This window comes from Chroicocephalus ridibundus, chromosome Z (assembly GCF_963924245.1).
Source record: "Chroicocephalus ridibundus chromosome Z, bChrRid1.1, whole genome shotgun sequence".
In the NCBI taxonomy this organism is placed as follows: domain Eukaryota; kingdom Metazoa; phylum Chordata; class Aves; order Charadriiformes; family Laridae; genus Chroicocephalus; species Chroicocephalus ridibundus.
The window spans coordinates 43,280,123-43,301,555 of record NC_086316.1 but is presented as its reverse complement, the minus strand read 5'-3'; the positions used below and the strand labels follow the sequence as shown (position 1 = coordinate 43,301,555).

The 21,433-nt window shown below is 41.2% G+C and overlaps 3 protein-coding genes across 14 annotated transcripts in view; all 3 read right to left on the bottom strand.

Annotated features, from left to right (window-relative positions):
• Nucleotides 1-8,346, bottom strand: part of KIF27 (kinesin family member 27) — a 32,145-nt gene extending 23,799 nt beyond the window's left edge. For 4 of the 5 annotated variants that reach the window (XR_010068988.1, XM_063319263.1, XM_063319261.1 and 1 more), the window contains exons 1-4: nt 7,968-8,346; nt 6,163-7,596; nt 3,958-4,158; nt 1,672-2,630 (exon numbers count right to left, since the gene is read on the bottom strand). Coding sequence is in view for 4 of the 5 variants with exons in the window: in XM_063319263.1 (XP_063175333.1) it covers nt 1,672-2,630; nt 3,958-4,158; nt 6,163-6,472 (1,470 nt within the window). In the remaining variant the exon portion in view is untranslated. The remainder of the gene's footprint in view (nt 1-1,671; nt 2,631-3,957; nt 4,159-6,162; nt 7,597-7,967) is intronic. The other variant, XM_063319260.1, reaches the window with a different exon arrangement.
• A 292-nt stretch (nt 8,347-8,638) lies between these two features.
• QNG1 (Q-nucleotide N-glycosylase 1) lies at nt 8,639-18,631 on the bottom strand. Its single transcript, XM_063319269.1, has 4 exons — nt 18,137-18,631; nt 16,817-17,076; nt 11,122-11,317; nt 8,639-9,034 (listed from the first exon to the last, which is right to left on the bottom strand). Exons 1-4 carry the CDS (start codon nt 18,471-18,473, stop codon nt 8,802-8,804), a joined length of 1,026 nt encoding a protein of 341 aa, XP_063175339.1. The 5' UTR covers nt 18,474-18,631; the 3' UTR covers nt 8,639-8,801.
• Nucleotides 18,632-19,525: 894 nt separating this feature from the next.
• The window catches only part of HNRNPK (heterogeneous nuclear ribonucleoprotein K), a 19,703-nt gene continuing 17,795 nt past the window's right edge, over nt 19,526-21,433 (bottom strand). For 6 of the 8 annotated variants that reach the window (XM_063319294.1, XM_063319299.1, XM_063319293.1 and 3 more), the window contains 2 exons: nt 20,873-21,042; nt 19,526-20,075 (listed from right to left, as the gene is read on the bottom strand). In XM_063319294.1, coding sequence (XP_063175364.1) covers nt 20,042-20,075; nt 20,873-21,042 — 204 coding nt within the window. In that variant the 3' untranslated portion in view covers nt 19,526-20,041. The remainder of the gene's footprint in view (nt 20,076-20,872; nt 21,043-21,433) is intronic. The other 2 variants (XM_063319301.1, XM_063319298.1) reach the window with 1 other exon arrangement.

Genomic DNA, 21,433 nt, shown 5'->3' with positions numbered 1-21,433 from the left:
TGTGTTTCACCTCCCCTTCTTCAAATGGTGTACTAGTTTGATAGGTTTACATGCCTGTTCAGGCATGAAATCCCAGGCTATAGGAGACAACCCTATGTACCTGCCCAACTCCTCCCACGCACCCTGCCACCCCAGAGATCAATTGCCTTAGAGCATGTTCCTGTGTAGCACCCCCAATTAGTTGTTTAACCTTGTGAACAACACTCAAAATCAGGTTCACAACACACACCAGTATGAACAGTCTGATCATACAAGGATATTGAAGGAACTGAGAAGCCATTGCATCAAGGCTATAAAAGCCTACCCTGGAGGAGAGGAAGGGATAGGTGCTATTCTTTCCTCTCTCCATGAAATGTTTCTCAGAGGACAAAAGGGGAAAGGTATCGTTGCTGGTTTTGTCCATGAGACGATTCTTGGGGTACTGGGACACCAGTGATGTAAGACCCAAACACCAAATTAGGCTGAAGGCCAGTAGATTCATCATAGCTCTCCCAAGCAAAGGAAAACAAAGTGTTAAACAACACACTAAAGAGAAAAAACTGGAAACAGTCATTAACAATTCTTGGAGTCTGTGGTACAGCTAGAAAGGAATCAAGCATCAGAATACTCAAGGAAACACATAAGTCAGCAACCAAAGTAAATATTCCAGCACCATGATCCACAGCAGCCACTCAAATAACTAAACAGGTGTAAGAGCTAGAAGTTTTAATCTAGCACACTCAAATCAAATCTGATATTATCTCAAAGGCCTTGAACCCCATGTTGGGCACCAAAAAGGACTGTTGCAGGTTAACCCCAGTAGGCAGTTAAGCACACACAGCCCCTCGCTCACATTACCCCCTGCAGCCCCAGTGGGACAGGGGAAAATCAAAGGAAGAGTAAAAGCAAGAAAACTTGTGAGTCGAGATAGAAATTGTTCAGTAAATAAAGGTGAAGTGGAAAAAGAGAGAAAGAAAGCTAAACAAAATAAATGATGCAAAGGCAACTCACCACCTCCCAAGGCTGACTGATGCCCAGCCAGTTCTCAGGAAAAATATGGCTAAGCTCCCTAAACCTCCTCATCTCCCTTTTAATTGCTGAGCATGTTATATAGCATGAAAAAACTCTTTGGTTAGTTCAGATCATCTGCTTGGTTGTGTGTGTGTGCGTCCAACTTCTTGTTGGACACACAATCTATTCACTGTGGGGCAGAGGCAGAAACAGAGAAAGCCTGACGCTGTGTAAACATTCTTCAGCAAGACCTAAAATGTTAGTGTGTTATCAGCATTGTACTGGTCACAAATCTAAAACGCAGCACCCTACGAGCTGCTGTAAAGAAAATTAACTCCATCCCAGCCAGACCTAGCACACTAGCATAGCTAAAACCAAAAATGTCACAGATAAAACATCTCAGCCTCATAGAATCATCTCAAAACTGACTAGCAAAAATATAACATTACTTTACCTATCCCTATCATGATTAAAATGATTGTCTATTCAAACATCCATTAAAATAAAGCTATGTCCCAGGGATTAGTCAAACAAAATTATACAAGAACTGTGAATTAAATTTAAATTGTCAACTTAAGTACAGGTAAGTGTAACAGTCTTAAATCTTTCAAAATTGAATTCAAGTTTTAGCAGACTGCTCTTTTACATAGTTATTTAAATAATCAACTGATAATTAAATACCTGGCATTTCTTTAATTCCCTCTTTAGCTGAAGAATTGTGATGTGATGTGTCTCTTGGCTAGTCCCAGTCCCCATGTCAGTTTCCTGCATGGTGAGAGCTTCCTTCCTTACTTCCTGTACCATAGCGATCCAGCTCTGCAACCTCTCCCGCTGACTTCTTTTTAAGCTAACATCATCATTCAGATCAACCAGAAATGGGAAGGCTTCATCTACACAATTTCTATAACTAAAACATTGAACCTGAAGCCGGGTGAGCTGCTCCTCAAGTGAACTGATACGAGTCCTTTCTTGATTTAAGTCGTGTGTACACTGATTACCGACTTGCTGGTTCTGCAAAGCTTCTCGAAGCAATCTGATTTCAAGTTCCATTTCATCAATCCGGTCTTGATCGGGATTGTAATTTACAACTGGTTTATTTCTAATGTTTTTGGCTCTGTTGGCATATTTGAGGGAATTTAAAGATTCATCGAAGTCTGATGAGGAGGGACTTATACATGTTATCATGACAGTCTTGGCATTTCCTCCAAGGGAGTCTTTCAGAATACGAGTGATTTTAGCATCCCTGTATGGAATATGTACACTTTTTCTTTTGGGGTCTCCAAGGGCACTGATGACATTTCCCAAGGCCAGCAGACCACTGTTGATCTGAATTGACTCTTTGAAGCGTTCACCAGTATTTCCAGTCTTTGTCACCCTCTCTGATCCTGCCAAATCCACAAAATGAAACTTTGAAGCAATCACCTGGACTGATTTCCAAGATGAATCCTGTGCGGCATCAGTATTTTTTTGAGACTCTGTGGACTGTTTCTGACAAATACTGATGGTAAAAATGGCGTGAGATCGACTAGAGTGTTCATTCATTTGTGTTGTGCCTGTGTGACGAGCTGCATTGCCACTTTCCAATAGGCTTAGCACTTCATCTGCACATTCTACTTGGAATTCCTTAGCACCGACAATCACTTCAAACACCAAACCAAAGAAAGTAAGAATACTTCGATTAATTCTAAACTCTTCAGCAAAAGTTTACAGCAATTAGGAATAGTCAAACTATAAACACAAACTAGAGAAATACACAAGCCTGCATTATTATGTCATAGCATGTAGCTATAGAAAAAGAAGACATTGAAATATGAAAAGCGTGAGGTACAGCACATCTGAAACCTGCAGATATTTAATATAGGGGTGTATTGTGTCATAGCATTTGAAACAATATTTTAAGCGTAATACAGAGCTTTAGTCATTTACACATTGCCATATGCAATTTGCAATCTAGTGATATCTAGAAAAAGTATGAGCAAAGTCAGCTCAAAGGATATTTTGCCAGTTTAAAAAGAAAAAAAAAAGGCTAAAAAAAAAAAGTTTGTAGAAATGATTCTTACCTTTCGGCAAGAACAGAATTTCTATTCTATATAGCTAAGGCAGTCGCGCCTTTAGGACAGGTATCTATTAGTAACGTAATAATGTGGAGGCGTACTTCTACCAAGTACTCCTACTAAGCATATTTTTTGTCCTGTTTTAATGAAGGATGGAAAATGTCCTAGAATATTCAACTGAAGATGACTCCAACTGTACCGAAGAAGATACACAGCTTAATATAGAATGCGAGGTCCTTATGAAGCAATGATATTATCTGCAAGATTTGTGCTAAATTAGTGCCTTCTTCCAGCTACAGACAAGAAAACCATGCTAGCTCAATGCAACAGTATATTAATATTAGAGCAATTAGACACAACAATTATACTATAAAGAATAAAGAAAAAAAACCCAAACCCAAAACAGATTATACAGTTTCAGAATAAAATATCTCTACAGTGGATTCTTCTAGCATTTTCATGTAGTAGACGGGAGAACTATAGCATAAGTGTTAATTTCAAAGCCTCCAAAAAATATCAGACACTATTAATGAAATTTTTTCTTCCAGCCATTTCATAGTTGAAAGGGAACAGACATTTGCAGTATAAGTGGCTTAACAAATATAATTTTGAAAGGAGAAGCAAAGGTTTAACCTTGAAATACTTATTCAAGTGAATAATCACACGCTACTGTGTTTCTAGACAGAATTTGAAGAAGCAATAACTCTACTTCTACTTTACAATATGTTGCCATTTCTGATGGAGCATCTATATCTTTCACAGGACTCTAAACCCAAAACTGCTTCAAATCAGCTAAACTGAAAACGTAGATTTTCTAGTATTACTAACGAATAAACTCTCTCAAGAGAAGGCAAGAATAACATGGGCACACAACTGAAACCAAACACACCAAATTTTAGAGGTGAAATTCTACCTGTATTTCCCTTTTCATCTTCTCGGATATGTAATTCTTTCACAGAGGTCTCCAACTCCAACAAATCTCGAAGTTCTTCCTTGTAAACCTCTATATAAGATACTTTCACATGGAAGTCAATGTTACGGTTTTCAGAAATATGCTGAAATAATTCCTGAATCGCCCGTGGGATTATGCCCTTTTCATCCTCTGCAACTGATGCTAAAACATAAGCAAAGATGTCACAGAAGCTGTAGTCATTCTGATGCATAAATTACAAAGACTGAAGACTGAGAGAAGTCTGTGAGATTTGCTATTCAATATACTAAGGAATCTGAAGAGCTCAGTGTTCCCAAGGCTTTTTGGAAATATTTGTTTTTCTGGAGTTCAGAATACTTGTTTGCGTCCCTTAATAGAATACAAAGTTAAGTTCTAAATTATGTCATGTTATAGTCATGAAAGTTATGAAAAATAGGAGTCTACTTTAAATCTATACTACTCATTATAGTTGGCAATGACACTGCAAGCGTTTGAGAAACTATAAATTCCATTTAAATACAGGAAAGACCATTAGTAACTTGGTGAGACAAGATTTACGACCAACATTTACAGTAATTAAGTTCCTATTTTTTCAAAGTAGATATGGCACACTAATGCCAAACTCTGGTTTTATTTTCTTTAATATTCAGCATAGGACAATGCTTCCATAAATAGTGTTCTTTATTCAAGAGTATGGAAACTCTTTGTTTATCTGTGAGAGGATACCAAGAATCTTTTTTACCAAAAAAATAAAGGGTTACTCGCATCTAACTATGAATTTAGTAAATATAAAATTGCTGAGCTATGAACACCCTCAGATTGTGACATCCACTACCTGAAGAATTTGCATACCAATGACACTTACAAGAACATTAAAAAACTACTAGTAGAGGAAAGACAAGTGAAGTAAGCAGAATTAAGAGGCCAACTGTATGAGGTTCAACAAGGCCAAGTGCTGGGTCCTGCACTTGGGTCACAACAACCCCATGCAGCGCCACAGGCTTGGGGAAGAGTGGCTGGAGAGCTGCCCAGAGGAAAAGGACCTGGGGGTGTTGGTCAACAGCCAGCTGAATGTGAGCCAGCAGTGTGCCCAGGTGGCCAAGAAGGCCAACAGCATCCTGGCCTGGATCAGGAATAGTGTGGCCAGCAGGACCAGGGAAGCGATCGTCCCCCTGTACTCGGCCCTGGTGAGGCCCCACCTTGAGTACTGTGTTCAGTTTTGGGCCCCTCACTACAAGAAAGACACTGAGGTGCTGGAGCATGTCCAGAGAAGGGCAGCAAAACTTGTGAACAGTCTAGAGCACAAGTCTTATGAGGAGCAGCTGAGGGAAATCGGGCCGTTTAGCCTGGAGAAAAGGAGGCTGGGGGGAGACCTTATTGCTCTCTACAACTACCAGAAAGGAGGTTGTAGTGAGGTGGGGGTCGGTCTCCCCTCCCAGGTAACAGGACGAAAGCAAACAGCCTCAAGTTGTGTCAGGGGAGGTTTAGACTGCATATCAGGAAATATTTCTTCCCTGAAAGTGTTATCAAGCATTGGAACAGGCTGCCCAGGGAAGTGGTGGAGTCAATATCCCTGGAGGTATTTTAAAGACATGAAGATGTGGTGCTTAGGGACATGGTTTAATGGTGGACTTGGTAGTGTTAGGTTAATGGTCAGACTTGATGGCCTTAAGGGTCTTTTCCAACCTAAATGATTCTATGATTCTAAATAACAGGAAGATTTTAATACCTAATGAGAGATGTAGAATAATCTATTTATATGCATTTGTAAGACTTAAATCATAAATTTCTATGATGTCATAGAAATGTCTCTCAAAAAAAAAAAAAAGGCAAAGAGCAAGCAAGCAAACTATTAATTGCCTAAAGCAGACATTTTCAAGGCAAGATAAATGTAGCAAGATTCTCCAAAACACCGCATTTCAGGAAGAAATTCTAGTTTAAGTTGTATATTAAAATGGGGAATGGGAAAAAGCACTTTATAAATTGTTCTTCTCTTAGATACTTTTGGAGAATTTTTTTTAGAACAGTTTAATTATCATATAAACTCTGGAAGCATTTATTTTTACTATACTTTTTTTCATTAGCACTTACAAATTCTGCAGCGTCATCTGCTACATATTAAATATTTAACTTGCATAAATACACTGTTCACTAATTCAAAAAAACCCCAAACTTTCTACAACCTACCAATGTGGCCACCTCCAATGGTGTAAGTCTTCCCAGAACCTGTCTGTCCATATGCAAACACTGTAGCATTGTATCCCTCAGCCAAAGATACTAGAAGAGGCTTAATGCAAACAGTAAAAACTTCTTCTTGAGTTGAGTTTTTGCCAAATACAAAATCAAAAGTGAAGACACGGTCTTTCCCAATGATAATTTGTTGTGTATTTGGGACTAATCTCACACACACTTGGTGGTTATGAAGTACTTCTTTGGAAAGCAGAGGTCTGATTCGAACTGCAACTTTAACTGGGATCTCCTCCATGCCAGATTCCATCCCTGTGCTCCCCACTCAGTATTCACGTAGTCAACAAGAAATCTGTTACCACTCCTGTGTTCGCCTTATTCACAGTTGTCTGCAACTAAGAAAAAAAGTTTTCCATGTTATATAATAAATACTAACTTCCTGCTGAAGTAGAAAGTTGACATTTCCTAAAGAATACATAAGCACCATCAAGCTCTTGAAAACTACCCGATATGAAAGCAGCTATATTAATAGCTGTTACATCAATTAATAAATTAATTTTGCCTCTATTAATTTCCAAGCTAGTAGACTTAACCTTGAGTCTGAAAGTTGCCTGATTTTCTATTTGAACATAACACAGCCATATGAAGCAATAACGTCCTAAGAGCTTGTTAATAAACACTGTTGATAAAGCACATGCTTACAATGAATCCTCTCATTTTCCTATCCCTGCATTCATGCAACATAAATCAGCCAAACAAATCCTTTTTTTTCAAAAAGTTATATGTATATGCAAACAGGTGTTTTAAAACCCTCTTCCATGTAAGAAGTGCCAAGCATTTGTAATTTGCCAAGCACACAGAATGCAGTTGTACTGCTTAAAAAGGACGTGTGGTTTTAAGTCTATCTAATTACATACATACAGAATTCCTCTGATTTTAGTCTGCATCTTTAAGCACATATGTAATTTTTTTGTTAATTGCACATTTTAGCAACCTTGTTTCCTTACACTGCTCCCTGCATATTCACTCTTATGATATAAGCACTGTACAGTAGCACAACTGTAAATATCAAGGAATGGCCTTTCTTTACAGCTGTCTTTCATCAGCATTCAAAAATCTTCACAGGTACCGCTGGATCCCAAACACAACTTTTTCTTTTTTTTTTTTTTCTTTTTTTATCCCTAATTCTAAGAGTTTTCGCAGTGCAAGGGAAAGTTTGCTGAACTTTCTGCTTGCTAACTCCTACACATTGCCTTTAAGAAAGCTGTATTACCATACTGGCAAAACTCGTCAGCCAAGCCCCCAGAATTCAAGTTTGTTGAAAACAAACAGGCTTGAACAGTTGCTGTCTTGCGGTTGCAAAGAGAACAGGTTTTGCACATCATTTTATTCCATTTAGTTTGACAACTTGGACATCCAGAGTGGAGAAACTATCTGAAGTTGAAAAAAGAAAAGCCCCTTTTATTAACTAAGCGGAATGAAAATACGCAAAGCATGAGACTGAAATCAGACTCATATCATAAAGGACATGGCAATCAGAAACAGCTACATAAACTTATTAACTACAGATTCAAAAAACATTTTGATGGATTTCTGGTTTTATTTATCTAGGCCCGTTATTTTTATCCCTTTGCAAGCACTACTTTAAAGTGCTGACATCCCCCCTTCTCTTTTAAAGTTCTATTAAAAAAATATAATTAAACCAAGCCACTGGGGGGGGGGGGGGGAAGTGGGAAATCCTTTTTACTATTTCATAAAAGCATGTGGGAATATGAAATAGGCGCGTGCCCAGGCCACAGACATACTCTGGCGTCGACACACGGTGTGCTCTTGGCTGCCAGAAAGCGGGAGCAAATGCACTGTCAGGGGTATCTGGGGAGCGGGACAGCCCATTTCCCACGTTCGCCGTGTCCCGCCGTGCACCTTTTACTCCAAACCTGAGAGCAGCCGGGAGCGGGGTCACGTCTGGGTCCCGGGAGCCGCCCGGGGCCGCGGAATCCAGGGGGCCGGACTGAGGGGGGGTGCCGCCAAGCTCCGCCGCGGCTCCCGGTGTGAGGGACGCGGCCGGGAAGCGGGCAGGCCGCGGCGGAGCCGGCCGGGGCGGCGGCGGCCGGTCCCTGCCCGTTGTTTGCGGCCCCTCGCTAGGCAACGGCGCCAACGGCGGCCACGGCGGCAGAGCGGCGCCGCCTCGCGCCCCGCTGCACGCAGCGCCCCCCGGCGGCGGGGAGGGCTCTTTCCCCCACCCCCAACCCCCGGCGCGTCCTGACGGCGGCGATGGGTCAGGCCCCGCAGGCCAATGAAGAGGCAGACGCGCCGCCTACGTCACTGCGCCGTTTATTCGACGTAGGCGATGGTCGGGGGGCGCAACGGAGAAGCGGCAGCGAGAAAGCCCGGGTTAGCGGAGTGCGGCCGGCAGAGCTCACACCGGTCATCCCTGGCGCGGCGAGGGGCAGACGCGGAGGGCAAAACCCAGAAATAATAATAATAATACTAATAATATTTTTAAAAGACAAGCTGTTAATACATCAGAGCATTTGGTTCAGCCAGTTCCAATTTAAGAGTATGACAAAGCACCGTTATGAAGAGAGTAATCGCCATTAAAAAGAAAAAGCATCAGTGCAACGGCGGTGGGACGGGGGTTAGTAATATATACATCGCACTCGGTGAAATGGGACGTCCTTCATCTCCTCCCTGTGGTCCCGGGCATAGTCCCAAAGGTAGTAGTCGAGTAAAACCGCGTTGATCTTCTCACGCATGTCCTGACCCTTCTTCTGGTAGAGCTCCAGCAGGTCCTTACAAATCAGTGCGCAGCACCAAATGGAACAGCCACGGATCTCCACCTCCTCCCGATCCCCAGACTGGAAAATCCTTCCTGCGGGACACCAGAGACAGCAATCCAATTATGCTCAGCAGACACAGCCGCCAGGATGGCCTGCATTTGCTCTTTGTTTTTCTTCCCCCTCCACGTTTATTGTATTCAAGGACTGCAGTTCTCATGACTTGCACTACAACTGCTAACGATGTTGCTATGCTCTTACAAATTTACCTCCCATTCAATTAAAACAACATCCCCTATTCTAAGGGAGCAGTTTAAGAACAGGACAGGTGTTTGGGTTATACTGCACATTGGATGACTATTTCTTTGCTTGTGGAGACAGAAAGGATAGTGGAATGCAATTCTGAGATGGGGTATTTTCTGCCAGTAAAACCCTACTCTAAGATTTAAAACAACAACAACAACAACAAACAAACCCAAACTAACAGCAACCAAAACCCATGTATATAAAAATATAAAGGGACCCATTTGTTTGAATGACTTGGATGGGAATGTCCTTATTGGGACTTATGGAAAATATAAGTTGTCTACATGATCTGTTTAATACGTAGAGATATGTATAGGTGTATGTAATATATACATATGGCCATTCCATTAAGATCCACAGACAACTGAGTTTATCTGTTTATCTTGCTGTATAATTTTAAAATTGCATAAAAGCAGTCCTAGCTCTAAATACAGTCCATTTTACAGTGGAAAAGGGATTAGTTTATGTATTTATTCACTAAAGTTCATAGTTGGCAGGTCCTGGAAACTGGAACCACACTTAAAAACGAGAGTCTAATCTTATGCAATTAACTTCATTTAAATCAATTTTTTTTTTAATCAGATGTTTATAATATTACCTTGCTTGTCACTAGCAAGGGACCTGGACACGCTAGAGAGGTGGGCTCGAGCAAACCTTATGAAGTTCAACAAGGCCAAGTGCAAGATCCTACACTTGGGTCAGGACAATCCTCATTATCAGTACAGGCTGGGGGATGATGTGATAGAGCAGCCCTGCGTAAAAGGACCTGGGGGTACTGGCCGATGAAAAGCTGGACATGAGCCAACAATGTGTGCTTGCAGCCCAGAAAGCCAATCACATCCTGGGCTGCATCAAAAGAACCGTGGCCAGCAGATCCAGAGAGGTGATTCTCCCCCTCTACTCTGCTCTTGTGAGACCCCACCTGGAGTACTGCGTCCAGCTCTGGAGCCCTCAGCACAAGAAGGACGTGGACCTGTTGGAGCGGTCCAGAGGAGGGCCACGAAGACGATCAAAGGGCTGGAGCACCTCTCCTGCGAAGACAGGCTGAGAGAGCTGGGGTTGTTCAGCTTGGAGAAGAGAAGGCTCCAGGGAGACATTATAGTGTCTTTCCAGTACCTGAAGGGGGCCTACAGGAAAGCTGGGGAGGGGCTGTTTGCAAGGGCCTGTAGCGATAGAACGAGGGGCAATGGTTTTAAACTAGAGCAGGGCAGGTTTAGATTAGACATTAGGAAGAAGTTCTTTACAATGAGGGTGGTGAGGCACTGGAACAGGTTGCCCAGAGAGGTGGTGGAGGCCCCGTCCCTGGAGACATTCAAGGCCAGGCTTGATGAGGCTCTGAGCAACCTGATCTAGTTGAAGATGCCCCTGCTTACTGCAGGGGGGTTGGACTAGATGACCTTTAAAGGTCCTTCCCAACCCAACACATTCTATGATTCTATGAATTATGTGCAGATAGAGAGGAATCCCCATACTTCTACATCATCTTTGAACTAATGAAGAAATCATTGCTTCTTTTATCTAAACCTCAAAAATCACAACCATACTCATGCTGAAAAGTGGTTTTGGCAACAGCAGACCTTCAGAAAAATCAGAGATTAACTGGTTTAGAGTCTCTTTAATCCTTCCCTTATCAATATTTAATCCAAGGAACAGTTAGATCTTTATAAAAACGTAACCTTAAGATCTCATTCAAGATCATTGTTAGACAATAAGTTCCTTCCTGTCACCTCATTACCACATAAGAAGCCCTTATTCCTTGGAAGAAAAAAAAAATACGCATAACCCTTACATGGACAAAACACTACATTTTAAAAGTAGCTTTAGTCTTCAGTGTCAAGAGATAAGATTACTTGATATCAGTAAGGGACGAACAAACCTTCACGTAGCTTCTTCATCAGTTCTTCAGAATACTTCATTGCTTTTAAGTGAACAAGAACTTGAGGAATTCTGTAGTCAGCAAATATAGTCAGACTAGAAATGTCATCAAAAAAGCCGTCTCCTTTGCCTTCTAACACACTCCATGTATCAGCCACAAGAATTTGTGCCCGTTTGTAGAAAGACACCTTTTTTTTCTGATGAAAGAAATTTACAAATTATTTAAGTGCCTGAAACATCAACAAATACAGCAATACAGAGATAGACTGGTAAGAGTTACATTAAACTATAAGTTGGTTAAGCTAATATATTAGTTAACCAAAACAGAATAGAGGGGCAACACTCTTAAACACCTTAAAATCTAAACAATATTGAACCACAAACAAGTATCATGTGGAATGCTCATAAATAAATTGAAATAAAAGAAAAAACATAGTAGAAGTCACTCTGGTGGAATAAAAATTGTTTAGGTTCTGCTTGGATCTCAGAACACAATAATATTAGTTTGCTTGCACTTAGCAAACATTGTAGTTGGAGTGCACCAAACATTAATTCTTTCAGAAACCCTAGAGTTCAGCAAAGCTTTTATTTCAAGGAGAAAAACGTAAAAGGCATGTATCGGATTAGACAATTAAAACATTAAGTTAATCAATTTATCCGTAACATTAAGTAAATAAAATTCTAGTGAAAACTTTAATGAATGCTCCTGTGTCGTGTCGTGTGAACTACTAGTTAAAGAGGATAGAGGAAAAAGAAATCCAGTGTTTTCTGGTGTTTTCACAAATATGAGATCTTAGATACATGGTTCTATGCATGGTTCTATTTTTGTCATTAACTTTTTTGCTGGTGCTAATCCTGCTTTTGTGACCGCTGACAAGACGGAAAACTGGTGATATGCTACAATGTGTATGCTGTTGAGGTTTTCGCTCTATGATGAACACAATGTGTGAACGTAAATCAGGCCTGACAAATTTGGTGGCCTTCTATGATGTTGCCACAGCATTGGTAGATAAGGGGAAAGCAACCAACCTCATCGACCTGGACTTATGCAAAGCGTTTGACACTGTCCCGCACAACATCTTGGTCTCTAAATTGGAAAAGCATGGATTTGATGGGTGGACCACTTGGTGGATAAGGAACTGGCTAGATGGCCACACTCAAAGAGTTGCAGTCAGTGGCTCAGTGTCCACATGGAAACCAGTGACGAATGGCATTCCTCATGGGTCAGTACTGGGACCAGTCCTGTTCAACATCTTTGTCAGTGACATGGACAGCAGGATTGAGTGCACCCTCGGCAAGTTCGCCAACGACACCAAGCTGTGTGGTATGGTTGACACACTGGAGGGAAAGGATGCCATCCAGGCTTGAGAGGTGGGCCTGTATGAACCTCATGAAGTTCAACCAGGCCAAGTGCAAGGTCCTGTACACGGGTCATGGCAATCCCAGGCTGGGTGGAGAATGGATTGAGAGTAGCCCTGAGAGGGACTTGGGCGTGCTGGTGGACAAGAAGCTCAACATGAGCAGGCAATGCGCACTTGCAGCCCAGAAAGCCAACCATATCCTGGGCTGCATCAAAAGAACCGTGGCCAGCAGGTTGACAGAGGTGATTCTCCCCTCTCGGCTCTGCTCTCGTGAGACTCCACCTGGAGTTCTGCGTCCAGCTCTGGAGCCTCACCACAAGAAAGACATGGACCTGTTGGAACGGATCCAGCAGAGGGCCACAAAGATGATCAAAGGGCTGGAGCACCCCTCCTATGAGGACAGGCTGAGAGAGTTGGGGTTGTTCAGCTTGGAGAAGAGGAGGCTCCAGGGAGACATTATAGCGGCCTTCCAGTACCTAAAGGGGGCCTACAGGAGAGATGGGGAGGGACTCTTTTATCAGGGAGTGTAATGACAGGACATGGAGTAACGGCTTCAAACTGAAAGAAGGCAGATATTGGATATCAGGAAATAATTCTTTACTGTGAGGGTGGTGCGGCATGGGAATAGGTTGCCCAGAGAAGTTGTGGATGCCCCATCCCTGGAAGTGTTCAAGGCCAGGCTGGATGGGGCTTTGAGCAGCCTGGTCTAGTGGGAGGTGTCCCTGCCCACAGCAGCGGGGTTGGAACTAGATGATCTTTAAGGTCCCTTCCAACCCGAACCATTCTGTGATTCTGTGTAAATCCACATCTTTAAAACAAAAGGTGGTAGTGTGTTACGTTTTTTTCCTCCCTTTATAGCTAGAAGAGCTTTTTGACTTTTGACAATGTGTGCTAAACAACAATATCTAACTGGAATGGCTAATCTGAAATACAAGTAGGTGGCAATTCAATTTATTTCCAGTTTTATTCTGCCACCCTTCATATCACTACAACTTACAAATGGCATTTTTTAAGCTAATTTAATTTTACTTTATTGCTAAGATGCTACAACTATTCCTGAGAGCAAAGCATATTTTTTGTCACTAAACACTATTCTCCAAAAAACACTGAGAACAAGATGTCCAACTGCATTTCACACAACAACTTCTGTAAACATCCTGTGCTTCATTCTATACTTGACATAAATGCACAAACTTACTTCTAGAGAATATACACAATTTTGTATGTTAAACACCACTTGAAACATCACAACAGGAAGTAAACAATTAATCGACCAAATTCCATCATAGCTCCTACTGCCCCAAAGCTAATGGAAACCAAGGACATTGCTCTTTTATAACATTAAGATTATTCCAAGACAGTAAAGAACTGATGGTCTCCAGCACCATACCATTTTGCAAGAGCAGAAGAAGGGAGAATTCCACTGGAACTTTTAATCTCATGCTGCAATTTAATTTGGAAAACAAATACTGTCTGGGACTTGTGATTGAGCAGATGAATTTATAATTTCATTGTTTCAATTATTGTTAATTTTATGCTTTACAGAGTTTCTGAAGTTTATGTAAAATCCTCAAAATTAAAAAGACTATTAAGCATTTCTAGTAAGTTTTCTCGCCATTCTTTTCAACAGGAAGCAAGGGAAGTGTTAGGTGGGTGATACTATATCTCAAAAATAGTATCATTTGCCCCAAAATGGAACACCTTACCAGATGGCAATATATTTACACTTTTTTTTTTTTCCCTGCAACACCCTCACTTTCCAGGAAAAGCTACCACATACAAGGACAATTGTTTCTTCTCTCCACTACAATGCAACAGTATCAAGAGAAGTAACTATGACGTACTGATATTAAAAGAAAGATGGAGTATTGTGTTGGCAAAGAGCAAAATGTGATAGCACAGCTAGTAAAAAAAGGCAAATAGGAAGATCATGAGAATTTTACAACCTCAGTCCCAAGCGACAGGAAATAGGAGATAAATACACACAACGCCAATGACTGGAAGCTCAGAAAGGACTCCACCGTGTCTATGTCAGAACATGAAAACCCCAATATGCAAGTACAATACAATCTAATATTTGAACTTCTGTCAGGATCCAAATTCAGGATAGCATCTGAACGTGAACTATCCACCCAAGGACAAAAAGATTTCGGGGATTTTGGGTATGGTTTGCAGTTCACTTTTCAGAAGGAAAAGGACATTAGCAATTCTATAATTACACTCAGTTAGGTGCAATTATGAAAAGTATTTTGTGTATGTCTTTGCAAAAACATATAGACAAAAAATTGTGTTGATTTTATAAGTTCCCTTAGAACGTTAGAATGTAGGAGAGCTGTAGTGGTCTGTGACAGTATGATTCTACTGTAGAATATATTGTATAATCATACATATTTCTAGTATGGAGTGTTACTGAAAAACACTGGTTTGCTATTGGCAGTCTCACCATCTTTAGAGTTCCCTCCGAACCCTTTATTGAAGGCAAAGTCTTACTTGTGAGCGCTCAACCTGCTGCCATAGAAATGATGTTGATAATGTGACCCATGTCACCTTGCATTAGGTGTTAACACTGATTTTTTTAATATTTTTTTTTCTAAACAAGTAGGGTGTAAACTTGGTCTACATTATTTCACCCACCTTCAAAATACACATCTTGCTTAGTGAAAGCAGAAAAACAGCTTCCATATTCACGCAACAGGCTTTACTACTATGTCAGTGCTTACGGTCTGTCTGGGATCATTTTTGGAACATCTTTTCATTCTGTAGTCTGCTGCTGCTTTTAGGGAGGCTTGCTTTATAAAGCACTCAGCATCATCTCATGAAAGACATTACGTCAATGAATACAGTCACTATAAAGATAAGAAAATACTCTATTTATCACTTTACTTGGAAAATATTTCCTTTTTGATCATCATAATCGTCAAAAAATTACTTGACATGTAAAAAATCCCAATAAATTAAACCAGTAGCTTCAAAGATTAGTTAGAAAGAACCTGATTTTTCACGTAAACATATATTACTTCATAGCAGGAGACAGAAAAATAAAACCATGCTGCATACTGAAGGTCAGATTTAAATGATAAATGCAGTAGTTTCACAGTTCCAGTGACAGGTGTTCCAGGGAGTTACCCTGAAAAGACTGCAGAGACTATTTGTACAGGCTGCACTGTCACTGGAGTAAATTCTTTTTGGACATAATGATGTAACAGCTGAATACTACTGCAGATGGAACCGAGCACAGAAGCAGCTACATATGTCACTGATGCTAAATAAAGATCATGCCTGTATAGGCAAAAGCAGAGATACATAAAACAGCCTCTGTTTACTTTCCATCAGTGTCTTTCAGGAAAATGGCTTCAAAAATCTTCAGTATACTGTCAATCTGTCAGAAGTATGGGTTACTTTTGGCCTGTAGTCATTTGTGCAACGCCTGTTGAATCAACAACAATCTATAGTGTGGATTCCCAGTAGTTGTACATTTTCACAATTCTACTGGAGTTTTGTTTCCTTCATTAGCTGCAGAGATCCTCAAGGTAAAAGAAGAAAGAGATGGGGGGAGGGTGGTTGGTAGCAACTCATGAAAAAAAAAAGAAAAAAAGGAGAAAAGATTCTGATTTTTTTCAGGCAGAAATTATCTCAAATATTATGCATTTGTATGGAGTACAAAGGAGTCGTGATCTAATTGGGAGCCTGGAGTACATCAAAATAAATTACAACAAAGTCATAAAGACAGGGACAGAATAAGAAAAAAAATATCTCTCCTCTGGGGGAAAAAAAGTGACTCTTGTAATTAGAAACACATTCCTGATTAGTTAAGGACTTAAGAAAATCAAGATTCTTTTACTGTTAATAAATTGCGTGATTCTATTTTCAGAGGTTTAGACTGATAGAGAAATGAAATCTGAACAATTTTACCTCAGCTTAACAAAGCAATATACTGTGGTCCAAGAGAATTATTTAAAGAAACCTTCTTCCCTATCTGTATGACTCATAGCAATTTACATAATTAAGATGAACTGCTTCGAAGTCTGATTTTCCCTTCACTATACAGACCAATATCTTAACTGATTTGAGACAAAAATACTAAAATGATGGTAATTTTCCTTCTTATCTTCCTCTAATTTTACTTTTGAAGACACTGAGTTCCACAGAAACGTTTCTGTTCACCTTCCATTTCCTGGAGTAGAAACCCCAACAATTCACTAACATTAGATCAATTCTGAACTGACTACCCTCTCAGAAAAATTTACGTAGACAACCTAAGCGCTATCTTTTAAAGTCACAATCAGTAAGGAGTAAATTCTTACCACAAGAAATTCAACGTTAGAACTAGCTTACCTCAAACACCGCTTCGTCTCTGTAAGAAGGAAAGTTTTCCAGTACTAGGCGCAGCAGTTTCTGAGCACTTTTCTCACTCATTTTAACACAGGTGAGGAAAGAGCCTCCAAACTTCTCTAACAGAACTGTTCCACTTTCATTCAGCACCCGATGTCTTTCTTCAATCAAAGGTATGGGCACTTCGGTGTCAGAGCGAAATACATGCTTAACTTGGTCAAGTGTCATGGTGGCAAAATACGATGCACTGGTAATGGGTATTCCTTCAGAGAAGTAAAAATAAGAAGTTGTCATAGCGTATCCTAAGACCTATTGCAGTGGTCTGCTGCAGATGAGAGCATTTATATGGTAAAACCTAAAGGGTCTATTAATCCTTAAAATCAACTGAGTGTTCAGTGATAACATGCACCCACACAGCTGCTTAAAACTGAACTGGTGTTTGCACACAGGGCTTCCTTCTACAGGTAAGCATTTCCAACATGAAACCGTGCAACCTATCTTACTTTTTATACCTAATTTTTCCCAGCTGCTTAGTTTTCATCTTTGAGTGTGGTCTTTACACAGCACACTGGCAAATATAGTTATTATCTATTTAGTACAGTCAGCACGGGCCTGTTTTCCCTTAGCTCCTGATCAAGCTGCGCATTTAGGAAAAGTATCTTAAGCCTTCCCTTCATGTACAAACAAACAGGTAGGAAATTAATTAAAACTTCCATCTATACCTACAAATACCTCCTTCCCTGACGACAGCAACAAGAGCCAGTGCTAAAATACTGGCGTTGTGGGCGTGCGGTTTCCAGATTTACGCTTTGGTACCAGATTAGTCCGGAGGGTTCTCAGTTTAAGCCTCATTTCCCCATTTGTCACGGGAATACGCGGCTTCTCTTAAGAACGCACGTGAAACAACAGAAGTGGCGAACGGCAGACTACAGACCAGACCTTAACAGCCTTTGTGCGGGAACAGAGGCAGCCCAATTCAGAGCAGAAGTTACGCCGTTTCATCGCGAAGCATTTCGTTCGCGCGCTGCCGGCTCCACGGGACGGCCCGCAGCGCACGGACTCACCAACACCCCCCTCCCCGCCCCAGCAACAGCCTGCACCAGCGGGGCCCGCTTCTGAGGTAGCGCCTCCATTTTGCGCTCACCGCTCAGTTCCTACCCGGCTCCCGGCTCCCTCACATCGCCCCTCAGCCCCTCACAATCCAGTCCCCACCTCCCCACAACCCCCCGTCCCCCCACAACCCCCTTCCGCCTTCCCTCCCAACGCCCCTCGGCGGGGCCTGGCCCGACCCGGCCCGGCCCGGCTCCCCCGGCGCTCACTAACCGTCGTCGAGGGCCCTGTTGACAGCGGCGCAGAGGGACCAGTAGCCGCTGTAGGTTTTACCCTTGTACTTCACCAGGTACTTCTCCTCCTCCCGCTGGGACCAGAAGGAGAAGTTGAGGGTGTCCACCAGGAACACCCAGCCCACCGCCTCCTCGCCGGCGGCCCGCGGGTTCAGCTCGTGGAGGCTCTTCCAGCCGGCCAGCCCGAACTCATCCGACGAGGCTTTGTCGAACAAGCTCTCCGCCACCCGCCGCGCCCCCTCCTCGTCCACGGACACATCTTTGCTGTTGGCGGCGATAAACTTAGCGGACTCCAGCGGGGACGGGAACACCTCCATGCTCGGCCGCCTCTCTGGGAGGGCAGGAAGCACGCCTTCAGCGACAGCCGCGCCGGCCAGCCCCGGCCAGCCCACGCAGCACGGACGGGCAAGCGGCCCGGCAGCACGCCTCACACCCTCCGGCTGCGGCACAACCCCCGCCCGCAGCCCTGCCTCCTACCGCCGCCGCGGGGCGGGGCCTAGACCGTGCGGCGGGGCTGGGCCGACGGCGGAGCGCAGCCCCACCTCCATTAAAAAAAGCCAAATGAAATTTTCACACTCCCCTACCCCCAAAAAAGGGAGAAGAGCCAAAGCAAACCAAGTCGGGACCCACCGCACCCATGCGTACCCCACGCTTGTGCCTTTTTAAAGCTGTTTTTATTCAGGAAGTGAAATTAAAATTTGTAAACTATAAATACAAATGCCAACATATTACATGAGATATCCAGAGGCTTTATATTTTTTTAATTTCTCACAAATAATTCCTAGGGAATTCAACATACAACAAGGAAACCAAACAAGTTTAAGTTTTGCATACAATGAAAAACAAGTTACAGAGTTAGATACCGTCAATTTGCCAATTTATAAGAATTCCTATCTCATACAAATGAAAGCTCAGAAAACAACTATATTTAATTCATTAATGGTACAGCAACTGTCATGTCTAACAGTGTTATCTGCATTAAGCAAGCTGTCTATAACCAGGTGTACTTTACCACTGTTTACTCAGTGACATCACAAAGTTTTTAAATATTTTATTTATATACTGTCACCAATATATATAAGTACTGCAAAGAGGGCCAAACACTTGCAAAAAAGTCAAGTTTTACACAGCATTTGCATTAATATTTTTGCAGTTTTTCCCAAACAGCAAAGCAGAGTCCTTGTTTTCACACGGTTTCTTTAGTTCAAAAACCCCCACATAACTCCATCTATATCAAAGAAGCAGAAGAGCAAGCTCAACAGCAACTTTAATTTTATGTTGTGTGTGTGTGGGAAAAATAAAAAAAAGAAAATGTATCCATTTTAAATACTACCACCTTATGTATACCTGAAGAAAAATGACCACCAAGAACAGGTTCACTAAATTTATTTAAAAATCATAAACTGTTTCTTACAAAAGAGCATTACATTCTGCTCACTGCTCTCAAAGGATGCCAGGGACATGTGGACTACCAGTATTCTCTCCCCTTTGAACAAACAAAAAAAATAATACAGTGTACATGAAAGCAGGGTGTTCACAACAATTACAGAAAAACATTACAATTTACCACCAACAATGAACAAAAATAGATTTCACTCTCTCTGCTGCTGCTTCAAAACCTCAATGTTAGTCTCGTGCGCCCTTTCCCTCCCCCCGTGTATTTGTAAGGAACTAAAAACATTACATCTGGTGGACAGCAAAGATTCCACTACACCTCAAATGCAGAACACCTATGAAGCAGAGGAATGTTGGCTTTTTAAACAGAAGCAGATTAAAAAAAAAAAAAAAAAAAAAAGGGTGCAGGACTCCTTCAGTTCTTCACTAGTCTTAGAAAAACTTTCCAGAATACTGCTTCACACTATAAAAAAGAAAAAATAATCTTGCATTAGAATCCTTCAACATCTGCATACTGCTTCACACTATAAAAGAAAAAGAAAAAAGCATGTATTAGAATGATGGACCATACAACTTGCATCAACATTCACAATGACATTCTTAGAGCAGATTAAATTACAAATTCCTAATGCATTTAAAGTAAATAATTTGAAAAGATTAATGGCTAATGACTATAGGTATATTAATATATTTTAGGCGTATTTTAATATTAGTAATCTGAAGCCAACCATTCAAGTTAAAGCATTAAAATCTGCTATGACAGCCAAGACATTAATAAAGCAAAACTAAGCAAATTAAATCTGAAGCTTTTAATATTTGGCAGAAAAGACAAAGTAGTGCTAGCAAGGTGTGAAATGCTGCATAATAGCACCAAATCGATTTCAACTTGTCCTGTAGAGGCATGGTCTGTGCCATATGGCAGACTGTGATTTGTTGTCAATTTAGTTATCTAAAAACAACAAAATCACTAGTCTTCCACACAGAACTAGACCAACATCCACTGAAATCTTCTATATTTTCTACAGGCTCTATGTAATTTATTACAAGTAGTTTTTTTGCAGCAGTCTTCAACAGAGAAATGAGAGGACTGCTTGGTTAAGGCGTCTTCCAGCAAGCAAGATTAGTTTTGAGGGTGTCTTCATTTTAATTAGAATAGAGAACAGAAGAGAATCAAGGCAGAACTACCACTGGAGAAGTTAGGTTCAAATAATTACTTAAAGCCTGCCTTCTAAAAACTGTATCACAGAGAAGAGCAGCTTTACAACATACATGTCAGTGGGTTTAAAACTGACAGTAAGGACAACATTAAACTTCAACTTGCCTGTTCTGCAGTAAATACTGTGCATTTTGTATCTGGTCCTGTGTTCCCGTAATAGTTATTATCCGATCTTCTGAGCCTTCTAATGGTTCATCAATTTTGATCGAAGCTCCTGACTCATGACGTATTTGTTTGATTCTCTGGCCTCCCTTTCCAATAATAGATCCTGCCAACTAGGGGAAAAAGCAAAGCATTTATTTCCTGATACAACTTTCCTTCTAAAAACAGTTATGAAAATCACAGCAGTGTTTGAGTAGCTTCTGTAAATTTAGTTTTAAGAGTTGCAATGGAAGCTTACTTTGCAGCATCAAAACATTCCCTGCAATATTAATTGTATAAACACAGGTGGGATAAAACTAGGAGAACTGGTTGCTCATTTGCAAAAAACAAGTTAACAGACCATCTCTATTACTGAATATTAAAAATTAATAGAACTGTTTAGTGTGTCTCTACATTAAAGACACAAAATAAACACTCCAATAATAGACTTTTGGTGATTTAGAAACACTTGTTTTATATTAGAAGTACTTATCAAGCACCTTGAATACTTCTGATATATGGTCT